We start from the raw sequence: 13,565 nt of genomic DNA on the forward strand, positions 1-13,565 counted from the left end.
CTCTGATCCGCCAGTTGCTTAGTGTGTACCCGGCGTTAGACACTGACAGTAGGCGCCTCAGTACTTGCATATTCGGACGCACGGCTGTACACCAAGGGAGGGCACTGTAGCGTCATTAGCCTAAAGTCACAGACACAATTGCAGCAAATCAGGCCCTATGACCAGGGATCCTGCCCCCCTCGAAAGACCACATCTCCTCAACAGACCCCCGCCCCCATTAGGGCTGCGTCCATACATTTCCCGGGCTGGTTCTCCATCCCAATCCGCCCCTGCGTGCGCCTGTGTCCCATTAGTAAAGGGCCGGCTGGCTTGTCCGTTAAAGGGTGCTGTAACCCCCAAAGTACACTCCAAACAAAATAAAAAAATATTTTCTGTGTTTGTGAATTGTGTGCACTGTGGCTGCACGTGCATCAACAAAGGAGCAGCGCCAAGCGTGCGCCTGTGTCCCATAAGTAAAGAGCCGGCTAGCTCACTTCTTAAAGGGTGGTGTAACCCACAAAGTGCACTACTCTCCAGCAAAAATAAAAAAATATTTTCTGTGTTTGTGTGCGCCTTAGCCGCACGTATATATCAATATAACATAAATGGAGGACCAAACTTTCTCTGATAAAAATAAAATAGGGAAAGATCAAGAACCACTTCCTCCTAGTGCTGTTGCTGCTGCTGGGAGTTGTTCATCATCCCAGAGAGGAAGTAGGAACACCACTACTTTTACTAAACAATTGACCCTCCAACAGTCCCTAGCGAGGAGGATGAAGTACGACAGCAGTCATCCTGAAGCAAAACGTATAACTGAGGCCTTGACTGCTATGTTAGACGTGCGTCCGGTATCCGCCATTAGTGCAGTGGGATTTAGACAATTGATGGAGGTAGTGTGTCCCCGGTTCCAAATCCCATCTAGATTCCACCTGCATCTTCAAAGCAGCAGCGACAAGCGTGCGTCTGTCTGTTAAAGGGTGGTATAACCCTCAAAGTGCGCTCCACAAACAATAAAAAAATTCTTCTTTTTTTTCTGTCTTTGTGAATTGTGTGGGCTGTAGCCGCACCTGCATCCTCAAAGCAGCAGCGACAAGCGTGCGTCTGTCTGTTAAAGGGTGGTGTAACCCTCAAAGTGCGCTCCACAAACAATAAAAAAATTCTTCTCTTTTTTCTGTCTTTGTGAAATGTTTGGGCTGTTGCCGCACCTGCATCCTTAAAGCAGCAGCGACAAGCGTGCGTCTGTCTGTTAAGGGGTGGTGTAACCCTCAAAGTGCGCTCCACAAACAATAAAAAAATTCTTCTTTTTTTTCTGTCTTTGTGAATTGTGTGGGCTGTTGCCGCACCTGCATCCTTAAAGCAGCAGCGACAAGCGTGCGTCTGTCTGTTAAGGGGTGGTGTAACCCTCAAAGTGCGCTCCACAAACAATAAAAAAATTCTTCTCTTTTTTCTGTCTTTGTGAAATGTTTGGGCTGTTGCCGCACCTGCATCTTTAAAGCAGCAGCGACAAGCGTGCGTCTGTCTGTTAAAGGGTGGTGTAACCCTCAAAGTGCGCTCCACAAACAATAAAAAAATTCTTTTTTTTCTGTCTTTGTGAATTGTGTGGGCTGTAGCCGCACCTGCATCCTCAAAGCAGCAGCGACAAGCGTGCGTCTGTCTGTTAAAGGGTGGTGTAACCCTCAAAAGTGCGATCCACAAAATATAAAAAATTCTTTTTTTTCCTGTCTTTGTGAATTGTGTGGGCTGTAGACATGTCAGACAGTCTGTACATGTACTGGCAGGAAAAAGAGGCAATTTGGAGGCCCCTGTACAAACTGGCTCTATTTTACCTGAGTTGCCTCCCCTCCAGTGTGCACTCCGAAAGAGTGTTTAGTGCAACCGGGAACCTTGTCAGCAATAGGCGTAGGAGGTTGCTTCCACAAAATGTGGAGAAGATGATGTTCATAAAAATGAATTATCAACTCTTCCAGGGAGACCAGCCTCCAGAACGTACAGAGGGACCTGTGGTGGTGGATTCCAGTGGGGACGAATTAATACTCTGTGAGGATGAGGATGTACATAACACTGAAGAGGGTGAGGAATCGGTGAATGAGGAGGATGAGGACGACATCTTGCCTCCGTAGAGCCAGTTTGTGCAGGGCCAGATTAATTGCCAGCTTGTTTTGTGGGGGCCCAAACGAACCAATCATTTCAGCCACAGTTGTGTGGCAGACCCTGGCGCTGAAATGATTGGTTTGTTAAAGTGTGCATGTCCTGTTTATACAACAAAAGGGTGGGTGGGGGGGCCCAAGGACAATTCCATCTTGCACCTCTTTTTTTTCTTTGCATTATGTACAGTTTGGGGCCTAGTTTTTCAAACTGCCATCCTGTCTGCCACTGCAGTGTCACTCCTAGATGGGCCATGTGTTTGTGCCGCCCACTCGTGTCGCTTAGCATAGTCATCCATCTACCTCGGTGCAACCTTTTGGACATAAAAACACTATTGTGAGGTGTGAGGTGTTCAGAATAGACTGGAAATTAGTGGAAATTAAGGTTATTGAGGTTAATAATAGCATAGGGGCAGAAAAATCAACACATTCTGTGATTTTAGCTGTTTTTATGCTTTTTTTAAAAAAAATACAGATCCAAAACACAAAACCCAGAACCTAAAACACGGAAGGGTGGTTTTGGCAAAACCAATCCAGATCCAAAACACGAAGAAAGATCCAGATCCAAAACCAAAACACAAAACACGAAAAGTGGCTGGTGCACACCCCTAATAAATACCTTTAGCACTAAATAATTTAGCCCAAGCCACTGCATTTGGAAGGAAAGTGAGAAAAGCAAAAAAATACTAATTTCACCCAAATATGTGATTAGAGTATAGTTGATAGATTGTGTGAATTCAAAACTGTAGATCTGTTTAAATATAATATCAAATTGACAGTTGTACTGTATCAGGGCCGGCTCTAGGGGTATTCGACCAGTGCGGTTGCACAGGGGCGCCACCCGCAGAGGGCGGCACCCCTCCCCAGCATCCCGATTTCAGCGGGACAGTAATGTCCCGCTGTTCCACCCGCAGGCCGAAGTAGCGGGTGGTCAAATCGGGAGGCTGGGGACCCCCACTGCCGCAGCTGTGCAACGGTGCCGGACCCCCAGAGAGTGAATGGATGCCGCCCCGCATGCGCGTGGCAACCATTCACTGACGGGAGAGGGCTGGGGGAAGCCCCGCCAGTGATGGAGTGCTGGGTTTTACCCCCAGCCTGACGTTATTTGGAGGCGTGCCATGTGGGCATGCCTCCAAATAACGTCACACAGGGGGCGTGGCCTATGGTAATTAGGCTATGCCCCCAAATTCGGTCACGCGAGGTTAGGGCACTCTCTTAAGAGCCGGCACAGGGTGCTCAGAACCCTGGAGCCGGCCCTGTACTGTATATAAAACTGACTATATTCTAGATTGCAGCAGTTATACATAATCTAGTCAAGTTAAATGTGGAACATTGGGCAATTTTAATATTTTTCATGTATATTTATATTGTTCAATTAAAATATAATTTGAAGATAAAGTGTTTTTAAATGTAATGGAAGCACGTGCCATAATGCACAGGAAAAACTTGTTGATTGCGAGGAGTGGAAGCATTTCCATGTGCATGGCATTATCCCCAGGAAGCAGGCGGGGCAAGCCTGTTTGAGCTCTGCAGCACAGAAAATGTGTGTAGCTGCCTCTGACTGTATTTGTAATCATTTCTGAGGATGGATAGTGAGGCAAGGAATGGGGACACGGGCAGAGAAGTGCAAGCAGAACGCATGCTGAATTCTCTAGATATGGCAGAAGAACCAGTGAGAACTGGTCCGGCTATTAACAAGAAGAAAAAATCCAGCAAGTGGAAAGTCCTGTCCCTGGTGAGAGTTCTATTCTTTTGCTCAGCATGAATTATTGCAATTCACCACTTTGTGTATGCACTGGGATAAAGGGCATGTGCATGGGGGAGGCCAGGCCCTGTTAATCATTACTAATATTAAGCTTATTTTTATCCTCCTGCTGAACTGATCTTTTAGTAAGATTTTTATTTTATTCCCGAAAGTGTATTGAACTAATGCACATATGTAATAAATAATACAGGAATAAGGCTAATGTAGACATTACCTGAATAATTTAATAATGTTTAAAAAATATTTTGTTTCCTTACACTGATTTGCAGAAGGCAAAGTAGTCCTAAAAGATAGCCTCCTGTGTGTGTCATTTTTTTAATTTATTTAAGTTTTAAATCCAGAGCTAAAAATTAACATCCCACCAGATCTATTATAATGCTGCAGCTAAACAATGTGTTATCTACTCTTGGGCAGTTAATATCCATGACCTCAGAAAATAATTTTCTCTGTTTGTCTTTTTAACTACAATTTAGTATATTTTACTTTTTTTTTTTTTTTAACCATCTCTATTTTAAAATAATACTTACATAGTTTTCTGCCAAAGTATTTCAGTTCCTGTGCTTTGCACATGTTTTAGTGCTTTTTGACACAGACAAGCTTTTTTTTTTTGGCTACATAGCTACTGTGTTTAGTCACCTCTAGTTGAAACCTACAGCAAGAAATGTTCTGCATATCAGGGATACTGTGGTGTACACTCCCCTATGTTTAAAGCTGTGTCTAGCCAATTAGGACATCTTTTATATATGGGTCTGATTGCATTTAAAATATTGCGTGAATTAACTCGGGAATGCTGAATATAATAGATTGGTTTTTCTGACAATTACTAATTTTAAAGAATAACTTGGCTACTGTATATTAATATTTTTACTATTATGGAGTAAATGTGTTAATAGTATGTGAAACTAGAAGCCCTGACATATGTCACTGACTTCATCGAGTTTGAAGTGATAGACAAATAGATTTTTGCACTTCTGTTAAAGTTGCCTATTTATCTGCATGATCTAAGAGCCATAAGGCTTGATAAATATCTGATTATATTGGCAAGATGAGAATAGCTTCAGGACATAAGCTTTTAGGGGCTACCTGCAAATATTAAATATTCCCAGTATGTATGGGGGACTGCAGCAGATATTGGAGGTATTTATCTAAAATGCTGTTGCTAATGTAACCCCCCTTTTACCATCTCTAGGGTCACCAGGTTACTAACTACCTTGTAATTTAGGGTACCTACTTATATCTTCCCACTAAGTGGTACACATACTATTGAATCAGTGCCTCCACCCAAGTAATTGTAGTCAATTAAGGCCTACTTGGGAAAATCCCCTTTAAATGTTATAGTATGTATAACTGGTTTAGTATTTCCATTAGTCTATATACCCATAAATCCTAATATTGCATAGTAAAGCAATTGAAACATTGGATATAAAAATTATTTCCCCACTTTTCTGTCAGATATATGTCCAATCTGGCTGGTTGGAATGAAAACCTGGTAATGTTGGGAGCAAATGACAGTCGATCATATGGTTTTAAACACTGAAAAATGGACAAAAAAAATGTTCAAATTGGTTAAATTTGTTTGTTTTAACCAATTTGCCTGAACAACCATTTTTGGCTATTTTCCAGTGTGTGAGCAAATGGATGACTGTCATTTACTCCCACACATTACCAGGTTTTCATTCCAACCAGACCGATATCTGACAGAAAATTGTATAGTGGATGCTCAGCTTTACTCTTAAATATATATTAACAACATATGTATGTTGTACAGAGACATGTTATCAAAACTATTTCCTACTAACCATGTAGGTAGAACTCAGGCAATTTTACATGACGGATGGTTCATTTTATATATATGTATGTGCCGTGGAAGCACAGGCACTCCACGCTCACTGCTCCCGGCCGCCACGTCCTGGTCACCTCAGCCCACGCCGGCCGCTCTGCTGGTTCCACAGCTGGGACCTCCGCAGCGATGCTCTCCTCCCGTCAGTGGCACTCCCTCGCTGCCCGCTCCGCTAATGCCTCCTCTCCGGCTCTGCCCCCCCCTGTGCCCGGCACCGCTTAGCCGCTCATCGGCTGCCCGGGATACAGGAGGGCAGGCACTGAGGAGAGAGATCTACAGACCCGCCCTCAGTTGCCGCTAACAGCTCTTATTAATCTCGCTCTGAACTTGGCCCTTCTTTTCCTGATAGGAACCCAACCACACCCAGCCATATCCCTCCGGCCCTTTTCCTCCAGTGTATCCAACACACCGTACCACATCCTCACCACAGCATGCCTTCTAACATTTGGAAATGACAAGGAGGGACAGGTTGTGCGCCGGAGGCACGCTCGACCAAAAAGGGGGCTTTGCTTATAGGAAAAGGGGCAGGGCATATGGAAAACAGGGCAGAGCCTCGCGGCTTCCCCCATTTTCGTCACTTTGGGGACATGCCCAGCACTCATAGAGATGCTGGGCAGCCCCCAGGCAGTCTGCACACATGAGAACAGATGCCGTGCGCATGTGCACAGCATCTGTTCTCCTCCTGCACACCCGCTGTTCTGCTATGCAGTGCAGCGGTTTGTGCTCTCTCCAACTTCCCCCCCACCGCTGGACACTGCGGCCCGTGGGTGGGACAGTCCCAGAAAAACGGGACTGGTCCCACTGGATGCGGGGAAGTTGGGAGGTATGCCACAGAGATAAAAAAAAGTACCACATAAATCGATATGTTAATACATTAAATACACATATACATATATCATGAATTGTGACTAATATATATATATATAATTAGGGGTGTGCACCGGCCACTTTTCGTGTTTTGTGTTTTGGTTTTAGATCTGGATCTTTCTTCGTGTTTTGGATCTGGATTGGTTTTGCCAAAACCACCCATCTGTGTTTTGGGTTCTGAATTTTGTGTTTTGGATCTGTATTTTTTTTTTAAAAAGCATAAAAACAGCTAAAATCACAGAATGTGTTGGTTTTTCTGCTCCTATGCTATTATTAACCTCAATAACCTTAATTTCCAGTCTATTCTGAACACCTCACACCTCACAATAGTGTTTTTATGTCCAAAAGGTTGCACCGAGGTAGCTGGATGACTATGCTAAGCGACACGAGTGGGCGGCACAAACACGTGACCCATCTAGGAGTGACACTGCAGTGGCAGACAGGATGGCAGTTTGAAAAACTAGGCCCCAAACTGTACATAATGCAAAGAAAAAAAAGAGGCGCAAGATGGAATTGTCCTTGGGCCCTCCCACCCACCCTTATGTTGTATAAACAGGACATGCACACTTTAACAAACCAATCATTTCAGCGCCAGGGTCTGCCACACAACTGTGGCTGAAATGATTGGTTCGTTTGGGCCCCCACAAAACAAGCTGGCAATTAATCTGTCCCTGCACAAACTGGCTCTACGGAGGCAAGATGTCGTCCTCATCCTCCTCATCCACCGACTCCTCACCCTCTTCAGTGTTGTGTACATCCTCATCCTCACAGAGTATTAACTCGTCCCCACTGGAATCCACCACCACAGGTCCCTCTGTACGTTCTGGAGGCTGGTCTCCCTGGAAGAGTTGATAATTCATTTTTATGAACATCATCTTCTCCACATTTTGTGGAAGCAACCTCCTACGCCTTTCGCTGACAAGGTTCCCGGCTGCACTAAACACTCTTTCGGAGTACACACTGGAGGGAGGGCAACTCAGGTAAAATAGAGCCAGTTTGTACAGGGGCCTCCAAATTGCCTCTTTTTCCTGCCAGTACAGGTATGGACTGTCTGACATGCCTACTTGGATGCTGTCACCGATGTAATCCTCCACCATTCTGTCAATGGTGACAGTATCATATGTAGTGACAGTAGACATGTCAGAAATTGTTGCCAGGTCCTTCAGTCCGGACCAGATGTCCAAACTTGGTACTGCCTGCCCTGCATCACCGTCAGCGGGTTGCTTAGGATACCTAAGTTTTTTCCTGGCAGCCCCAGTTGCTGGAGAAAATGAAGAAGGAGCTGTTGACGTGTCACGTTCTGCATCAGCTGACAGTGTTTTCACCAGCAGGTCTTTGCACCTCTGCAGGCTTGTGTCGGCCGGAAAGAGAGACACCACATAGGCTTTAAACCTAGGATCGAGCACGGTGGCCAAAATGTAGTGGTCTGATTTCAACAGATTGACCACCCTGGAATCCTGACAAAGCGAATGAAGGGCTTCATCCACAAGTCCCACATGCCGAGCGGAATCGCTCCATCTTAGCTCCTCCTTCACTTTCTCCATCTGTTTCTGCAAAAGCCTGATGAGGGGAATGACCTGACTCAAGCTGGCAGTGTCTGAACTGACTTCACGTGTGGCAAGTTCGAAGGGCTGGAGAACCTTGCACAACACGGAAATCATTCTCCACTGCGCTTGAGTCAGGTGCATACCCCCTCCTTTGCCTATGTCATAGGTGGATGTATAGGCTTGAATGGCCTTTTGCTGCTCCTCCATCCTCTGAAGCAGAGGGTTGAGTTCCACCGCGTAACAACCTCTTGCTTCAGGTGATGGTGGGGCAGGTTCAAGAGTGTTTGCTGGCGCTCCAGTCTTTGGCACGCAGTCGCTGAATGGCGAAAGTGGCCAGAAATTTTTCGGGCCACCCAAAGCTTCTCCTGCACGCCCCTGTCGCTTTTCAGAAAATTCTGCACCACCAAGTTTATTGTGTGAGCAAAACATGGGACGTGCTGGAATTTGCCCAGATGTAATGCTCGCACAATATTGGTGGCGTTGTCAGATATCACAAATCCCCAGGAGAGTCTAAGTGGGGTAAGCCACTGGGCGATGATTTCCCTCAGTTTCTCTAAGAGGTTGTCGGCGGTGTGCCTCTTACTGAAACCGGTGATACACAGCGTAGCCTGCCTTGGAACGAGCTGGCGTTTCTGAGATGCTGCTACTGGTGACGCTGCTGCTGTTGCTGCGTAAGGTGATACATCTACCCAGTGGGCTGTCACAGTCATATAGTCCTTAGTCTGCCCTGTTCCACTTGTCCACATGTCCGTGGTTAAGTGGACATTGGGTACAACGGCATTTTTCAGGACATTTTTTCTGACGTTTCTGTACAGTCTCGGTATCGCCTGCCTAGTGAAGTGGAATCTAGACGGGATTTGGAACCGGGGACACACTACCTCCATCAATTGTCTAAATCCCACTGCACTAATGGCGGATACCGGACGCACGTCTAACACCAACATAGCAGTCAAGGCCTCAGTTATATGTTTTGCTTCAGGATGACTGCTGTCGTACTTCATCCTCCTCGCTAAGGACTGTTGGAGGGTCAATTGTTTAGTAAAAGTAGTGGTCCTACTTCCTCTCTGGGATGATGAACGACTCCCAGCAGCAGCAACAGCAGCAGCGGCAGCAGGAGGCGTAGCAATGCAGGATCCTCCGGAGGAATCCCGGATAGGAGAGTCAGTCATGCCAGTGACATGGCCTGCAGGACTACCTCCGATCCTGACTAAGGAGGAAATTGACGAGGAGGGAGTTGACGGTGTGATTTGCAGGTGCTTGGATACAACAGGACATCGGGATTTAGGTGTCCCTGGACTGCTTACGGTGTTAGCCAAAGTTTCTGAACTTGACAGTAACTTTTTATGAACGCGCTGCAGGTGCCGTATAAGGGAGGATGTTCCTAGGTGGTTTACGTCCCTACCCCTACTTATTTCACCTTTACATATGGTACATATGGCAAGACAGTTGTTGTCCGGATTTGGATAGAAATATTGCCAGACCAAAGAGGTGGAATGTTTGGTCTTCTGCCCAGGCATGACCGTGATGGGCTTTTTCATCCCACGGACAACAACTGTCTCCCCCGGAGCCTGATTTAAACAAACCACATCACCATCAGAATCCTCCTCGCCAACTTCCTCCTCAGCGCCAGCTACATCAGTATCCTCATCCTGTTGTACTTCAACAGTGACATCTTCAATTTGCATATCAGCATGTGGACTGTGGGTGCTCCTTTCAGCACTTGCAGGGGGCGTGCAAATGGTGGAAAGAGCCACCTCTTCCCGTCCAGTGCTGGGAAGGTCAGGCATCGCAACCACCACACTTGGACTCTCCTTGGGGATTTGTGATATCTTCTTAGAACGCACAGTTCTTCGCTGTGCTTTTGCCAGCTTAACTCTTTTGATTTTTTTAGTGGGAGGAGGGCTTCCATCGTCATGTGAAGCTGAACCACTAGTCATGAACATAGGGAAAGACCTTAGCCATTCCTTGCCACTCCGTGTCGTAAATGGCATATTGGCAAGTTTACGTTTCTCTTCAGATGATTTAAATGTTTTTTTCAAGGTAATTTTCCTGAACTTTGCCATTTGGGATTGTATGTGCCCTCTACTATGACATTGGGCATCGGCCTTGGCAGACGACGTTGATGGCATGTTATCGTCTGTCATGACTAGTGGCAGCAGCTTCAGCACTAGGAGGAAGTGGTTCTTGATCTTTCCCTATTTTATTTTTATCGGAGAAAGTTTGGTCCTCCATTTATGTTATATTGATATATACATGCGGGTAAGGCGCACACAAACACAGAAAATAATTTTTTATTTTTGTTGGAGACTAGTGCACTTTGTGGGTTACACCACCTTTTAAGAAATGAGCCAGCCGGCCCTTTACTTATGGGACACAGGCGCACGCTTGGCGCTGCTCCTTTGTTGATGCACGTGCAGCCACAGTGCACACAATTCACAAACACAGAAAAAATTTTTTTATTTTGTTTGGAGTGTACTTTGGGGGTTACAGCACCCTTTAGCGGTCAATCCAGCCGGCCCTTTATTTATGGGACACAGGCGCACGCTTGGCACTACTTTGTTGATGCACGTGCGGCTACTGCGCACACAATTCACAAACACAGAAAATATTTTTTAATTTTGTTTGGAGTGGACTTTGGGGGTTACAGCACCCTTTAACGGACAAGCCAGCCAGCCCTTTACTTATGACACAGGCGCACGCTTGGCACTATTTTGTTGATGCACGTGCGGCTACTGCGCACACAATTCACAAACACAGAAAATATTTTTTTATTATGTTTGGAGTGTACTTTGGGGGTTACAGCACCCTTTAACGGTCAATCCAGCTGGCCCTTTATTTATGGGACACATGCGCACGCTTGGCACTACTTTGTTGATGCACGTGCGGCTACTGCGCACACAATTCACAAACACAAAAAAATATATTTTTTTATTTTGTTTGGAGTGCCCTTTGGGGGTTACAGCACCCTTTAATGGACAAGCCAGCCGGCCTTTTACTTATGGGATACAGGCGCACGCTTGGCGCTGCTCCTTTGTTGATGCACGTGCAGCCACAGTGCACACAATTCACAAACACAGAAAAAATATATATTTTTTTTTAGCACTTGGGGGGAGCACCCCTGATGGACAGAGCACCCCCTGGACAACACTACAGCACCCCTTTAGGACTGGGACACTGCACAGGATTTTGGAGTGGACACAGCCCCTATGGACAACTGACTGCACAACACAGTCCAGCCAGCCCCTATGGACTTTGAAGTAGTGGACACAGCCCCTATGGACAACAGCAGCACAGCGCAGCACAGCACAACACTGCACTACACTACACTACACTACAACACTACACTACACAGCCCAGCCAGCCCTAACTCCAACCCTCCCTCTTCACTGTCCACAGCCGAGTGAGAAAATGGCGCCGACGCGGGTACCTTATATAGGATCCAAAACCCGCGAGACCCGGAAGGCGGGATGATGACGTTTTGCCTCGATTTCAGATCCGAGTCAGGCGGGAAAAGTCGAGCCTGACTCGGATCGGCCTCGGATCGGGTGGTTCGGATTTCAGAAATCCGAACCCGCTCACCCCTAATATATATATATATATATTACTGAGGTCTGGAATGCTTTGTGTTCCAGAGCTTGATCCCAGTAGCTAATGCCATCTTAAGGCAAACTCTTCTGGGAAAGGAATTCTTCTGGCCACTCACTGGTTTGTTCAGCTCGCACATGCGCAGTAGAGTTAGTGGGTCCGGAACCCAGAAGAAAAGAGATCACATTAGCAATCACTTTACTTCTAACACATGGCAGGAATGTACCAGCTATAATGTAGGTACCCCTATCCCTGCATGTGTTTAGTGATACATCCTGGCACTTTTGATGGTATAGATACTTGAGGAAGGTCTAGAGCAGTGGGGCAGCATTGGAGAAATCTTGAATGTGTGAGTAAGAGGAGGTGTCCAGAGATGAGGTGAGGTGGTTGTGGTCGGGGAACCAGCCCATGTGGCCAAGATAGTGGCTGCGGAACTGAAGAGGTTAATACCTTGTGCTGCTGCAACATTTTTATAGAAATCACCTTGTTTTGTAACATATGAAGTGATCTGATGATTATCCTGGTCCTAGCAAAACGTTTAGTATTAACTGACTCAACCTTTGATTAGATTCCATATACTACAGGTGGTATTCCTGTATGATGAAGTTTTCTAAAGCTATTTTAAAGAAGGGGACAGTATGTGTAAAATAAGATCGTGTTCAAGTGAAAATGGTTTGGTTTGGGTCATAGATATGTCAAAGGAGGAATGCAATTGACCAGTTCCTGTGAAAAATTACTTGTGTTTAAATTTTGGGAGACAGTTTCCTGATTTGTGTACTAGTCTTAGATATATGTTCAGAAATACAACCTGCTGCATGATGTCCTATTACTGTATAATGGGCTGATGTAGATATCACATGACTCTGTGAGAAGCTAATCTATGTAACAACTTGTGTGCTGTGAAGTGTCTGTCTTTGTAAAGACATCTTTGGAGCAATAAATAACTACAGTACTTGTGTCAAAATGCCTGCATCTACTTGTGTCCTATGAATCCTAGTGTAGCGCCAAATGCTACTCCTTTCTTCGGCTTTTCTGGGTTGAGTCCAGTGTCGCCAAGATCAAGCCCTCTGCCAGCTACCCGCTGCAGACTGGTCCATAGTGAGGTACCAGCTGGAATCAGCCAACACTAACCAGGAGATGTTGCAGCAGCGCGAGCATGCGTACCCAGAAATAAGCAGTAACAGGTGCCAGTGGTAAGAGCCTGGGAGGAACAAGTGGTTCCAGGCGATGTAATCTACTTGCCATTTTCAGCCCACAACACAGTGGAAGGAGTCAGCAGCAGGCTGTTACTGACAGTGAGAGGGAATCCCTACGAGTGGTGAAGTAAACCAAATGAGGTTGCTCAAGTATGAGAAACGTCCTCTATTCTATCTAGCTACACAGAATATCTGTGATCACCTGGCATAGCGAGGTCATCCGGTCACAGTGGGGATGAGTGGAGTAGTGTTAACAGATGATATGTAGGGGTAGTGGCATGTATAGTGTTTTATATAAGGTGAAGAGTTTGAATTGAACTCTGAGGTGGATGAGTAGCCAATTAAGTAATTGGCACAGGTATGAGGCTCAGAGTGGCAGGCAGCAGCATTAAATATGGGTTGAAGTAGTCATGATGGCTAGAACATGGCTTGCTCGAGATCCTCCTGATATTTACAAGTGGAGAGCTCTGGTTAATGATGTGTCTAGCCATGCACACTATTGACACACTGGCAGAAATTCCATGGCTACTTATAAATTATGGGAAAGGTGATGCGATTCTAGCCTTGGCATCCTTCTTGACACACCTGTGGGATAGTATTATAGCTTTTATTCAGGGGTGATTACATTAAACTTTTTCTGAT

General features: G+C 45.7%; 1 protein-coding gene across 1 annotated transcript in view; it reads left to right on the forward strand.

Annotated features, from left to right (window-relative positions):
• Positions 1-3,708: 3,708 nt before the first annotated feature.
• The window catches only part of ENPP1 (ectonucleotide pyrophosphatase/phosphodiesterase 1), a 151,739-nt gene continuing 141,882 nt past the window's right edge, over positions 3,709-13,565 (forward strand). The window contains exon 1 of the mRNA XM_088443096.1: positions 3,709-3,858. Coding sequence (XP_088299222.1) covers positions 3,709-3,858 — 150 coding nt within the window. The remainder of the gene's footprint in view (positions 3,859-13,565) is intronic.

Source organism: Taudactylus pleione, unplaced genomic scaffold (assembly GCF_031769625.1).
Source record: "Taudactylus pleione unplaced genomic scaffold, aTauple2 ptg000326l, whole genome shotgun sequence".
Lineage (NCBI taxonomy): Eukaryota > Metazoa > Chordata > Amphibia > Anura > Myobatrachidae > Taudactylus > Taudactylus pleione.